Raw genomic sequence first — 12,971 nt, forward strand, 5'->3', positions numbered from 1 at the left:
TCCAGTGTCCTGTCTTAACCTCATACTGCTTTTTACTGTCCTCCCTTCAATATCGATCTTTGTTTTTACCTGGCCTGAGCTTGTCTCCTTGGGCCCCTCTTAATCAAACCAAAATACTATCATTTAAGTACAACAAATAGGAATTAGGGCCTAATTGGTTTCTGAGAGGTGACAGACGCCTTGCAAGTGGTCCTGCTCTACTGAGGAAGCCATGAACAAGCTCTTGTTGGCCCACATCTTCTCCTTTTGCTGCAAGCCACATCAACAGGAGCTCCTCTCTCCCTGCGCAGTCTTTAAGATATGGGCTTGCTTGCAACCTTTGCCCTTCCAGCGGAAACCCTCTTCTGCTAAATCCTGAGTTTACAGAGTGGAGGACACTGCTTACTCTTCATTGAGCCCCAGATGGATTGCTAGACCAGAGAGGTCAGCATCTCTTGGAACAAGTCCAACCTTGTTTAGCTCCCTGTGCCGTACCATTCAAGGTGGGTAGGCATCAAATACAAGGAAGCCCCTACTGTGCTTTTCAGCGCAGGCCTTTTGAAAAGGACAGAAGTGGGCACAGACAGGAAAGGGCAAGACTTTTATTATCTATGAAGGGCGCAGCAAATCCTCAGATGCCAGAGCAGTCAGCAGTTCAGCCATTATAACCCCGCTTTACATCTCTTGCCCCCTAAGGCTGATCCCCTGATGTTGGAGGTGTGGAACCCCATACCAAGCAACAATTAAGGAAAGTGGAGAAGCTGGAGGTTTGCCAGAAAAATTTCAATATCAGAATTCAGGAAGAGGGAACTAGGACAGCCAGACCTCCAGGGTCTCCAACTCAATTACCTAATTAGAAACTCTCCATTAGGCCTCTGAGGGGCCATTCCTTTCTCTTCATGCAAAGTTGATGAAATCAAATTCTCGCTTCATCCTCAAAGTGACTTCCAGCGTGGCCTGTTCAGACAGAAAACAGGCTTTCCCACCAGTGGTGTCCACTGGATGAGGTAGATGCAAGAGGAGCCTCCTGGAAAACAGACCATTCCAAGCTGCAATTGAGCAATGCACGAAGAGCAGGGAGACTGCTACATCCCAAAGCATGCTTCCCCGCACCACCTCCCCGCCAGTACTTGCAGTAAGCCAGCAAGAAGGTAAAAACCAGAGGCAGTGGGGAGATCAGAGAGAAACATAGGCATATCAAAGGGAGGCATATCAAAGCTCAGAAGCTTTCCCAATAAGAAATGCCTATGGCCACTACTCCATAGTAGGCTGCAAACCTTCTCTGATAGCAATGAACCCGTGGCCAACCTACCATTGAGAGAAGGCAACAATCTGTTCCTGTCTGCTCTGAAGCACCACACAGGGGCCTTGCACCCAAGACATCTCAATTATCATTGGAATGTTATTTAAAAAAGGCAATATAAGAATAATCTCACAAATGTAAATCCCCCAACATACTTCTGGGGACTCCGGAAATCAAGGAGCTTTTCTTGGATATCAAGGGTAATGTCTGAAGCTTTTGTGTCCGGCAGTTTAATCTTAATCTGAAATGGGAAAAAAAGAAAATCGTGTATCCAGGCTTATTTTCAGTAGGAAGGGGTGTGTCTTTCTGTGCGTGCAAGATCTGTTACGCTGTTGCTTTTCTGTCTCACACAACATTCCAAAGTTAGAGGTTCTGGAATGATTGCACAACCCTCTCTGTGTCAAATGTTGGGGGCATCTTTTGACAAGGACAAGAGAGGCTTACGGATATCCTATCTTATATTTGTACACAGCAATTCAGGCTACAGGGGAAAGGGCCATCTCAGATGTATGAAACATTACGTTAGACAATAATGCAACGCGCACGAGGAAAGGGCAGTTGCCAAACTCCAATAACGCTGCATAGCTTTCACTGAGAAAAGGCTGAAAGGAACGCCCCAGGGAAGCTAACTGCAGAGAGCAGCCACTGCTTCTTACCAGCATGTCCTCACAGCAGGCAGTCGAGGGGTCCTTTCTGCTCATGCCTAGGAACAGGTCCTCAGCGCCCACCTGCTGCCTGAACAGAATCTCGTATCTGCAAAAAGCAGTGAGTCGGGCAGCTGGAGTTTCAACAGACGCTCAGCCTCTGTAGAGGACCTGAGAACGTCCTTTCCCAGACCCTCTACAGTGGTTTATGTTTCTTCCTCGAGGGAAGAAACTTCCCCTTTATCTTCCGTGCTGCAGCAACTCCCAAACCAACGGGAAAAGCTGGCGCTCGCCTTCGCGGACGCCAGTGTGTTATCCGCCAGCAAAACAGCGGGAGATCCTGTTCTAGCGGCGCCTGCCCCGCCCCCGCCCCCGCCCCCGCCCCGGGCCGGGGCAGCGTCGATCGTTCTCAGGCGGGCCCCGCGGAGTTTTCGCCCGCATCAGCCCACTTCGCTCCCCCGCGTTCAGGAGGCTGTGGACGAAGGTTTCCTCCCGCGCACCCAGGAAGCGGTGGGGGTTTCCGGGGGCAGACGTGGGGGCTCCGACCAGCCTGCGGGGTCGCTTCTCCGACGGGAAGGGCCGGGGGACGTACTCGGGCTGCTCCCGGGGATCGCAGGGGTCGCCGCGCTCGGACCCTTCGGGCACCTCCTCCGCGCTCCAGATGGCCTTGCCGTCCCCGGGCGTCAGCGGCGGGACTGCTGCGAGAAGAGGCGGGGCCCTGAGCGGCGCGGCCTCCCGGCGCCCTCGACCCCGCGGCCTGCGGGCGGGTCTCCCGGGCGGGCCCAGGACAGACGGCCGCTCCCGCCCGCCCTCGCCGACTCACCCGCGGCGACCCCCGCCCGGGGGGGCCCGATGCTCCCCGGCCCCGCGCGGCCGCCCGCGGGGCCCTGCGCCTGAGGAGAGAAGGCGGGGGCGGGTCAGGCAGGCAGGCAGGCCGGGGCGCCCCCGCGACGGCGCCAGGCCCGGCCCTCACCGCGGCGGCGTCGCCGTCGCCGTCGTCGCCGTCCCCCGGGGTGGAGGAGAGCAGCTCGGCCAGCGCCAGCAGCGAGTCGGCCGGGAGGGGAGCGCGCGCCGCCGACGCCATGGCTCGCCTCCCCGACGCCGCGTTCCGCGTCCCCCGGCGACGGGGGCTTCCGGGCCCGCCCCTTCCGGCGCGCGGGCGTGGCGTCATCGGCGCGCGCGGGCGAGGGGTGGTCGGACGGGGACGCCGCCATGAGTCAGTTCGGCTTCGGCGCGGCTGGCGGGGGCTTCAGCTTCGGGACGCCAAAGGCGGGCGCGGGCGGCGCCGGTAGCGGCGGCGCCGGCGGCGGCAGCAGCAGCAGCAGCAGCAGCGCGGCCCCCGCGGGCTTCTCCTTCTCCTCGACCATCTCGGCGGTCACGGGCGGCGGCGCCGGCGGCGGCTCCTCCTCCTCCTTCGGCTTCGGCTCCCCAGCCCCGAGCGCCGGGAGCGCCCAACCCGCCGCCGGGTTGTTCTCCTTCGCGACGCCCGCGACCTCCGCGCAGGCCTCCGGGTTCAGCTTCGGGATGCCCCCCGCCTCGTCCGCGGCGGCGGCGGCCCCTCCCGCGGGGGGCGTTTTCGCGCTGGGGTGAGGCGGCTTCGGGGGTGCGCGGGGCTGCGGCCGGCGGGCGGGCGCCGCGGGCCCGCCGCGGGGGCTGCCCGCCAGGCGAAGCCGCCAACGCCCCCTCTTTCTCTCCGCCCAGGGGCAGCGCACCCAAGCTGAGCTTGGGCGGCTCCAGCACGGCGCCGGGCCCCGCCGCGACCGGAGGCTTCGGGCTCGGCAGCAGCGGCGGACTGGCCGGCTCCGGGGCTAGCAGCAGCGCGGCGGGCAGCCAGCCGGCGGCGGCGCCCGCGGGGTTCGTGTTTGGCGCCGCCGCCGCCACCACGACGGCCTCGCAGCCTGCCGTCGCCGGAGGCTTCAGCTTTGGGGCGGCGGCCCAGACGGGAGCTCCGACCTTCAGCCTCGGCGCGCTGGGGAGCGCCCCGCCGCCGGCCGCGTCTACCGGACTGGCGTTCGGCGTTACTCCAGCCTCCTCCGGCGCCGCTGCGACCACGGCGGCCGCGTCGCAGGCATCCACGGCTTTCAGCCTCGGGGCGCCATCCGCTGGTGAGGGAGCGAGGCGGGCCGAGCCGTGGGGCGGCCGGTCCGGGGTCTCGTTGCGCGCGCGCCGGCGGTTCTGTTTGCCTGCCGGGACGCTGGAGAAAAGGGAGGTGACTGGCAGACTGTGGGGGGTCGCTGGGCCGGCCGGCTGGGCTTCCTTGAGGGGTCCCTCGCCCTCAGGAGGAAAAAGACGAGCCTGTAGGCCCCTCGGCTTCCCATCTTCGATTCTTGTTTCAGGTTCAGGCTTCGGACTACTGGCCCCAGCAGCTGTCACTTCTACCGCCACGGGGGCGCCGAGCCAGGGACCCGCCTTGTCCTTTGGCGCTAAACCCGGAGGTGCGTTACTGTGCTTGGGTAGTGAAGAGGCGAGGCTCGCCCTCTGCGCTGGAGCTTCTGCTCGTCTTGTTGGCTCCTCTGTTGCCACTGTTCACAATAGCTTTTTCAGAATATCCAGGCTAGACACTGTTTCCTGTCACTTAACCCCTTTCAACATCCCCTGCTCTTTCCCTGACCTTCCCTGCGGTGGCCCCTTTTTGTTTTTTCTGCTTCGCAGAATCAGAAGGGACTTAGGAGGGCTTCTAGTCCAAGCCCCTGCCCAGGGCAGGAATCCTCACACCGTCCCAGGCCAAGGGCTGCCCTGTCTTTTCTTAAAAACTTCCACGGATGGAGCACTCTCCTTACCCTCTGGAGAATCGAGCCATGCCCTCCACCCTGTGGCAGCCCTCCGAGTATTGGAAGGCTGCTGCCACGACTCTCCTCTTTGCCTTCTCTAGGCTAAACCTCCCCGGTTCTTTCAGCCGCTCTTGGTAGCATCCAGCCTCCAACCCCTCGCTGTCCTTTTTGCTCTTCTCTCTAACTCTTTCCAGTTCCTCAGTGTCTTTCTTGTATTTTTGTGACCGGAACTGGACACTGTATTCCAGGTGTGGTCTGACCAGGGCAGCACGGAGCTGCACTCTCATTTCCTGTGATCTTTTTCTGGAATAATTTTTTTTGACAATTTTTTTCCTGAAAAATCTATTTTTTTCTTATGTGCACGTTTACAATAATTTTTATTTAATTTCTCAGTTGCAACAGTTCTTTTATAAGCCTCATTTTTTTCTTGTGTCCCATATCAAAGGATTAATTTGGAATTTTGCATGGTGGCACTGAAGTAGTTTAACAGCAGTGTTAGATTCCCTTGTAACAGCTGAAGAGGAGGTGCTACAAGAATTTCTGCTTGTGTTTGGTTATTGGTAGCACTGCACTCTCTTTGCGCACAGTTTCTAGAGAGAGAGATGGAATGAAAGGTGTTTGGCCTTAAGATACGCAGAAAAGTGCATGTTGAGAAGAGGCTCAGCTCATTCTCACCCAGGGGGTGCTGAAACCTCAGCACGTGTCTGCTGCCTGTTCCCCATCCACAGGTACAACTGCCACTTCTGTGGCACCTGCCACGACGACTTCAACTTCCCTCCTGGGCCTGTCAGGGCCCACGCTGTTTGCATCCGTAGTGGGCTCCTCAGCTCCAGCTGCCTGCACTGCCACTAGCCTTTCATGTAAGTTTTTAGCGGAGGCACGGGCAGCCAGAGTGGGTCCCTTTATGGCCTCCTCTCGACTGAGAGTGCAGGCTAGTTAGAGGTGTGGGTTTGGGTCATTTGGCCTCCCTTCTGGTCAGGACTTTGTATACTTGGCCTGTCTTTGTCTGACACAAATGATTGTAGCACTTTTTGATCTATGATTCAGCTCTTTTTGAAACCCTCAGTCGCTTAGGAACATTTGTCACTTTCTCCTGCAGTGAGTACCTCTTCAACAGGGGCAGCCCCCGTTGGGACATTGGGATTTGGCTCAAAAATGCCTGGAGTCACGACAGCAGCAACAGCTGCCCCCCCAACAGCTGGTGAGGATCACAAGGAGAAATGGGATAAGGGAAAGAGGTGGCCTTTTGTGCTCAGAGGCTCTTTAAAGAGGTTTGTCCTCCTCTGTGGGCAGCCACGCCTATATCCACAGCTTTCTTTTCTAAAGTAAACCATGAAGTCAGTTTACAAATGAAGTAGGGAAACCTGTTTCGTGCACCAAACCAAGACTGTATGAAATCATCCGGCGTGAAAGTAGGAGAAAAGAACTGCTGCTGCAAATGCGGTGCAAAAACAATCTCAGCACCTTGCCCCAAAATGAAAGGGAGGTGCCGAATCCAGAGGTTGCAGAGCAAAACCTTCCCTCCTGTTCTGTCTGGCGCTTCTGAGGCGCAGAGTACAGAGTTCCTGGGTTAGGGGCCCACACCAAGCAGGATCAGGTATGGGGAACCGTCCTTCAGATATCCTGGTCCGCAGTGGCTTTTAGGCTTGGTGGCAGGAATCGACTTTTGCGTTGCCCCTGGAGGCCCACCCTGCTGTTTGTCACAGCTGGGCTCCCACTTCAGGACCAGTGCCCGCCTGCCCGCTGGTGCCTGCCACAGTCTGATGCCCGGTGACTTTCTCTCCAGGGGCTGCTTCCGTGCCCAGCGGAGGATTCTCCTTGAACCTGAAGCCCCTTGCCACGACTAGTGCCGCAGTTTCCACCTCCACTGCAACCACCACAACTGTCATGTAAGCTCTGGGTGGGCGGAGGGAGCTCTTGCTTGTAATCCCATTTGAAGGTGCCATGTGGAGATAGCAGGTGGGGAGTACCAGGCCCCCATTGTCCCCTAGTGCTTTTGTTCTGCAGACAGAATGACAGGCTGGGCTCCCTCCTCTCCTCTTCTGTCTAGGGCTCCCCCTGTGATGACTTATGCCCAGCTGGAGAGCCTGATTAACAAATGGAGCCTGGAACTGGAGGACCAGGAGAAGCACTTCCTTCAGCAGGCCACCCAGGTCAACGCCTGGGACAGGACATTGATTGAAAACGGGGAGAAGGTATGGGACTGCTGGGCTACGGTGTTCAGAAGGGTAGATGCTGGGCCTTTGGGAACGAAGCGTGCACACTTTTCGGTTGAACTCCGAGTGTAGCTTTGGCCCAGCAAGCCTTCTCTCTCCCTCACAGATCACAACGTTACACAGAGAAGTAGAGAAGGTGAAGCTGGATCAAAAGAGGTAAGGGTTGGGGTGGACACAAAGAAAAGGCCTTAAAGGGATTAGAATGGGCTTGGGTTACGGCTGCTGCTTTGTCTCCATTCCTCTGCCCTGTGCCCAGCCTCTGTTCTCAGGTGCCCTTTAGGAGAAAGGGAAGCGATGCCGCCTGAAAGAGGTGGAGCAGCAGTGTTTCGGGCCCCGTGAAGGTCTCTTTTGTCAGCCCCCTGTGAAGCGGGCAAGATTTCCAACCTCTTAAGAGGCTAGCTGTGCCTGACCCCAGCGAGTCCCGTGGGTAGGGGAGAAGCAAGGGTTCTCTGTTGCTTGCCCATGGCATCAAACAGCAGCAAGGGCCCTACTTTTGGCTTGCAAATTCCTTCAGGGTGTCAGAACCCTGAGTCAGGGTGCCGCCTCTGTGGGTGTGTGCATGTGCACACACTTGTTAATGGCGCCCTTGCTGGGAATTCTGATCTGTCTTCATTCCTCTGTTCGTCTTTGACGCGACAGGCGATGAAGCACTGGGCGCCTCTTCTGCTCTGCTGCCACTGCTGTCCCTTCTCAGGTTCTTTAGTACACTGCTCCCTTCCTTCCTTCCTTCCCTCGTAGGCTGGACCAAGAGCTGGACTTCATTTTGTCTCAGCAAAAGGAGCTGGAAGACTTGCTGATCCCGCTGGAGGAATCTGTGAAGGAGCAGAGTGGGACAATCTACTTGCAGCACGCGGATGAGGAGCGAGAGAAGACGTGCGTAGTTCGGGCCTAGAGCAGCCCCAAGGGTGGGCCGTCTTGCCTCTCCTGGAGGATCTGCTTGGCTGGCATCGTGCTGTTCTTAAGAGAGCCCTCATGTGGTCTCCTTGGAGCCCAGCACTGCAGATTCTGAACAGTGGTGGGAATGTTTGAGGCTGCAGAGAAAGGAGTGTTCACATGCCCATCTGTTTAAGGGAGGGTACCGAGCTTAGGTTTGCAGCCACCACGCTTCCTGTGGCCAAAGGCATTGGGTGACATGATCCCTCTTGGCTGGAAGGTCCAGCTGGGTCTCTTCTCTCTATCCCTCAACCCCCCCCCGCCATTCTGTGGGTGACAGTGACAGCTACCCAGCTCTTGGCCTCCATGTGTCCTTTCAGGGCCCAGGATAACAGTCCTCCCCTAACCTGCTCTTGCATCCTGTGCTGCAGATACAAGCTGGCAGAGAACATCGATGCCCAGCTAAAGCGCATGGCCCAAGATCTGAAAGACATCATTGAGCACCTGAATACCTCCGGGGGCCCTGCAGACAATAGTGACCCGGTGAGTATCGGCGCTGGGCATTGGCGTCTGGCGGGGGCTGAGGACAGGGCCCTGCCTTGGTTTTCCTCCCCTTCTGTCAAGGCACTTCGGTTCACCTTTTGAGTCGTGTGTCCGCTATAGCTGGTGCTTCATCTGGCCATGGCTGCCTAGAGAAGGGAGGGAGGCAATTCCAGGCTTGCAAGTCTTTCAGAGTTCTGGGAAAGCCCCCTTGCTGAGGAACCTCACCTAAGCGGGGAGGAAGGGCCTCCTGTTTCCCTGGTTTGTGCAGAGGCAGCTGAGCCATTTCACCACTAGAACTTACGTTTTCTTCCCCCTCCCAGCTTCAGCAGATCTGCAAAATTCTGAACGCACACATGGACTCTTTGCAGTGGATCGATCAGAACTCAGGTACTTGGTGCTGAATCCCTACAGAGCGGCAGTCCCTTTTTGATAGCCAGGCACAGAATCGTGGCCCTGGAGGTGTTTGAGTCCAGAATTAAACCCTCCCCCTCCCCCTTCAGTTTAATTTGGCAGGTGTGCCTTTCTGGTCTTGATCCCTCATCTCTCAAGCTGCCCGTTGTTCTGCCAGGGCTGCTCCAGGGCTCACGGGGGAAGGGCGTTTTCAGTCTATTCCCTCTTTTCCGCCTCTGGGGCCATCAGAGAGAGCTTGCCCCTGTAGGGCGGCTGTACCGCCCCCGCCAGCTGCCATTCTCTCTCTGTCCACAGCACTGCTGCAGAGGAAAGTGGAGGAGATGACGAAAGTCTGCGAGAGCCGGCGTAAGGAGCAGGAGCGCAGCTTCCGCATCACCTTCGACTGAACGGGCTGCCCCTGTACGCCCCTCGCCCGCGCTTCTTTTTGTACCCTCCAATAAAGCGTTTTCTGCCAGCCGTGTCTCCCCTGCTGCGCCTGCGCCGGCGGACCGCCAGGGGGCCTCGCAGCGCGTGGAGTTGGGGGCGGGCTCCGGGGCGCGCGCCCGGCCAATAGGGGAGGTCCCGGCAGCCCCCGCGGCACGCCGCGACCCCGGGGCCGCCGCGATGAGGAGGTGAGGGGGGGGCACGCGGAGGCCCGGCCCGGCGCGGGGACCCGCCGGCCTGGCCGGACCTCGCCTGACTTCGCCTCCTCCGCAGGGGCGGCGGGGAGCCGGCGGCGGCGGAGCTGGAGACGGAGGGCGAGAGGCAGCTGAGGCTGCTGCTGCGCCGGCAGCTGGACACGTCGGCGTCGCGCGAGCAGTGAGTGGCCGCCGGGCTGGGCCGGGTCCTCCTGCCCTCGGGGGCCCGGCGGGGGGGGTGGGTGGGCGGGCGCCTCTCCGGCGCGGCGCGGCCCGGCCCAGCCCAGCCCAGCCCAGCCCAGGGTAAGCGGCGTCCTCCGCAGGTGCGCGGCCAAGCGCCACCGCTTCGCGCCGGCGGCCGTGTACCGGCCCTTCGGGGAGGAAGCTGCCGGGGCCCGCACCTTGCCCGAGTTCCGGGCCCTGCAGGAGCGCAGCGGGGAAGCGGCCTCTCTCCGCGAGCTGGGCCTCTCCGACGCCGAGATCCGCCTCTGGACGAGCCGGGCCCCGAAGGTAGGGCGCTCGAGAGCCCGGCTTGGCCGGCAGCCTCCCCGGGCGCGCTCGGGCAGCTGCCGGCCCCTCATCCCCGCCCCGCCCCGCCCCGCCCCGCCCGCTGCCAGCAGCAGCAGCAGCAGCACGGCACGGCCGCCCCCGCCCCTCACCTGCTTTTCCGCGGGCCGCCTGCCCCCGAGAAGCAGAGGGGCGCCGCGTAAGGCGGCCGCCTGCCCGCCCCGCCCCGCCCCGCCGGAGGCGAGGGGCAGGCCCTGCCGTGCCCCTGCGCTCGCTCGCTCGCTCGCCCTCTCTAGGACGCGGGCCTGGGAGCGGCGCCCGAAGCCACGCGGGACAGGATCCGGGCCATCCGGGAGAAGATCGCGGAGCGCCAGCGCATCCTCTCCCTGCCGCAGCATTTTGCGGGCAGCAAGCCGCTCAGCCGGCGCGAGATGGAGATCGAGAACGCGCTCTTCCAGGGGACGGACCGGCACTCCTTCCTGCGGAGGTTGTACCGCCGAGGTACGGGCCGGCGGGGCTGGCGGCTGCCCTGGGGCACGTGGGGTTCGCGCCCCTGTTTCAAGCCGACTCTGCCTTTCCTTGCGGTTCAGACGAGGCTCGGGCGAGGGTTGCAGCCGAGGCGGGCCCGACGGCGCAGCTGGACGCGGTGTACCGGGAGCTCCTGAGCGAAGGGCCTCCGAAGCAGAGGCTGCTGGAACCGCTACAGCCTCCCCAGGAGGTGCCTGAGTCGTCTTGCTCTGCGCCCCTTGCCAGCCCTGCAGCAGCTCCGAGCTCTTCGGGGCCTACCGTGGTGACAGAGCCCGTAGCGTGCGTACCAGAGGAGGAGATTCTCCGGGGTCGCCTTTCCGAGGAAGAAATCCGCAGGATCCCTAGATTTTCCTCTTACGATCCAGGGGAACCAAGCAAGGTAGCCCCCGTTCACTGGGCTGGGCTGCCTTTGCTGTTCCCTGGGAGCTTCCAGCCGCCCTGCTTATCGTCTTGTGGTGCTTGGCTTGGAGGCTGGCCGCTGACCAGTTTCCCTGCAGGTTGGCTGGCGACTGAGGGAAGGGAGGGTTTTTGGATTTTCTGTGAGGCACAGTACCAGGCAAAGTGGTAGTGAGATCCAGTGCACCTCTCCCCCCACCCCCAGTTGTCCAGGATGACGTGGCTGCGTGTCCAGCAAGGCTTGGGGGAACCTGCAGGGGCAGAAGAATGCAGTGGCCGTCAGCCTGCATAGGGGCTTCCCTGGAGGCTGCCTTGTCCCCCTCCCCTGTTAGCAGGCTGGCGCTGCAAGCAGCCCTTGTGTTGGGGCGATGGCAGGGGCCACGGCCAGACACCCAGGCTGCTGTTTCTTCTGTGCGGGGTTAGGTGCTGTACTTGAAAAATCTGAGCCACCACACTACCGTGAAGGATCTGCTGCCCTTGTTCTCACGCTTCCAAGAGAAGGACGGCCCCCCACTTCATTTCCGCCTGCTGAGTGGGCGCATGAGGGGCCAGGCCTTCCTCACCTTTCCCAGTAAGTCGCTGGCCTCCCCAAATGCCTCCTCAGGAGGCCAAGTGCGGGGGCTGGGCCGGGGGGGTGTCTCCTCAACCTTTTCCCGGGCTGACTCGGCTGGGGCTCGCTTGCAGGCGCGCCACAGGCCCAGAAAGCCTTGGAGCTGCTCAATGGGTTCCGCCTGCTGGGGAAGCCGCTCATCCTTGAGTTCGGGCGGAGCAGGACGCCGGCCTCAGCCCTGCACTCCGGCCTGGCCCCGGGCCCCGGGCCCAGCTCTGTGCTTGAGGAAACGGGCAGCCGCTCAGGTGAACCACCAATTGACGGGGCCCCTTGGAGGCCTCGTCCTGCAGAAGGCGGGGAGTGAATCCTGGAGGGACCCCTCGCCACCGGGCAAGCGCACAGCCCTGTCGCTTCTGCGTTCAGAGGGGAGCCAACTGCGCGTAAGGAGTGGGGAAGGAAAGGCTGTCTTGTCAAGCTGTGGCAGTTGCTTTTTTGGGATGATGGTTGTGTAATGCAGTAACGTATTTTTTGAAAATGAAGGGTCTCATTGTCTCCCCCCCCCACTGACTCTTCCATCCCAGTGAACCAGGGTTTATTAAGGCAGCACTGAGCGAGAGGCTGCTTTGCCCTTTTCTTGATCAGTTCACATAAAATTTGTGAATGTTAATGATTCCTCTGGACTCTCTCCTTCTTTTCCACCAGACCATCAAGGCATTCTGGGGCACCCGGTTCAGTCAGAGCATGAGCAAGCATTCCTAGAGGATGGTGGGGCTTGCTTAGCATTCGCTGAGGCAGTCTTTCTCTTCTAGGGGCTGGGATGAATCTCTTTCCTCAGTTTGTTTTGAGCAGCTGAAGAGTCATCAGATGGATTCTTCTGTAAAGCAGCTAGCACTAGCTGGGAGTTAAAAATGCCTGCTTTGTTTCAGGCTGGGCTGTTGACAATTGGCCAGGCCTTCAGCATGCAAAATGGGTTCTTGGCCCTCAGTGCTGCAGAAATAGTTATCCTTGGGGGGGGGAGCCCAAGGCCTTCCAGGAAGCAGAGCTTCCAGTTAGTGGTTGGAGTTCTGCTTCCCCCCCAGTCTGGGCTAGACAGCAGAAGTGTAGGCGCTCTATTTATCCTTTGCAGCTTGGGTATCTCTAAAAGAGCTGGCCGTTGCCCTGCCAGCCTGGATGAAGAAAGGCTATTGGAGGCAGAGATAGAGCTGGCAGGGAGGCCCAGGATCTCTTCTCCCACCGGCCACAGCAGGGCTAGAGGAAGGAGGCTGGCCCGCTGGTCCCTTTTCTCAGGCCTACATCTTTGGGCTCCTTTCAGAAATCATTCCCCCAGGCCAGAATCTATTCCTGGCGGAAGAAACTTGAGCTGCTGAAAGCTGCCCATGGTTGCCCCTCCTCTACCATCCCGGGCAAAGGTTACCGAGGGGAGCTTAGCAACAAATCTGGTGGGCGCTTCTACCCCTTGCTTTTCCCCACTCAGCTGGTTCATTTTCCTCTGCGGCAAGACCCCTGGGCTGTCCATCTGTGTACTCCTTTGAGGTAGAAAGGGAGGAGAGAAAGCGAGGGTGGTAAAAGGCAGCCAATATGAGTCTTTCCACATCCCTCCCCCCCCCCCCCATGGGAGGACTGTTGAGAAACA

The 12,971-nt window shown here is 59.9% G+C and overlaps 3 protein-coding genes across 8 annotated transcripts; 2 read left to right on the forward strand and 1 right to left on the reverse strand.

The window, feature by feature from the left end:
* Positions 1 to 565: 565 nt before the first annotated feature.
* Positions 566 to 3,155, reverse strand: DNAAF6 (dynein axonemal assembly factor 6). 6 transcript variants are annotated; one of them, XM_088151830.1, is made up of 6 exons: positions 2,900 to 3,112; positions 2,750 to 2,819; positions 2,519 to 2,624; positions 1,939 to 2,035; positions 1,438 to 1,523; positions 566 to 1,006 (listed from the first exon to the last, which is right to left on the reverse strand). In XM_088151830.1, the coding sequence occupies exons 1-6, from the start codon at positions 3,095 to 3,097 to the stop codon at positions 877 to 879; spliced, it is 687 nt and encodes a 228-aa protein (XP_088007956.1). In that variant the 5' UTR covers positions 3,098 to 3,112; the 3' UTR covers positions 566 to 876. The 6 variants fall into 6 exon arrangements, with proteins under 6 accessions (XP_088007956.1, XP_088007957.1, XP_088007955.1 ...); XM_088151831.1 differs by having other exon boundaries at positions 2,519 to 2,621; positions 2,900 to 3,097; XM_088151829.1 differs by having other exon boundaries at positions 2,427 to 2,621; positions 2,900 to 3,087.
* On the forward strand, positions 3,087 to 9,194 carry NUP62CL (nucleoporin 62 C-terminal like). Its single transcript, XM_088151808.1, has 12 exons — positions 3,087 to 3,512; positions 3,628 to 4,031; positions 4,263 to 4,361; positions 5,426 to 5,557; positions 5,797 to 5,898; positions 6,484 to 6,586; positions 6,748 to 6,892; positions 7,020 to 7,069; positions 7,652 to 7,786; positions 8,218 to 8,329; positions 8,650 to 8,716; positions 9,035 to 9,194. The coding sequence occupies exons 1-12, from the start codon at positions 3,139 to 3,141 to the stop codon at positions 9,124 to 9,126; spliced, it is 1,815 nt and encodes a 604-aa protein (XP_088007934.1). The 5' UTR covers positions 3,087 to 3,138; the 3' UTR covers positions 9,127 to 9,194.
* Positions 9,195 to 9,229: 35 nt separating this feature from the next.
* On the forward strand, positions 9,230 to 12,009 carry RBM41 (RNA binding motif protein 41). The gene is made up of 7 exons (XM_088151817.1): positions 9,230 to 9,351; positions 9,437 to 9,538; positions 9,681 to 9,867; positions 10,161 to 10,365; positions 10,455 to 10,771; positions 11,212 to 11,359; positions 11,473 to 12,009. Exons 1-7 carry the CDS (start codon positions 9,344 to 9,346, stop codon positions 11,700 to 11,702), a joined length of 1,197 nt encoding a protein of 398 aa, XP_088007943.1. The 5' UTR covers positions 9,230 to 9,343; the 3' UTR covers positions 11,703 to 12,009.
* Positions 12,010 to 12,971: the final 962 nt, after the last annotated feature.

Source organism: Python bivittatus, unplaced genomic scaffold, assembly GCF_059951505.1.
Source record: "Python bivittatus isolate LINGU-HERP-01145 unplaced genomic scaffold, Pbiv_v1 ctg000670_np1212, whole genome shotgun sequence".
Lineage (NCBI taxonomy): Eukaryota > Metazoa > Chordata > Lepidosauria > Squamata > Pythonidae > Python > Python bivittatus.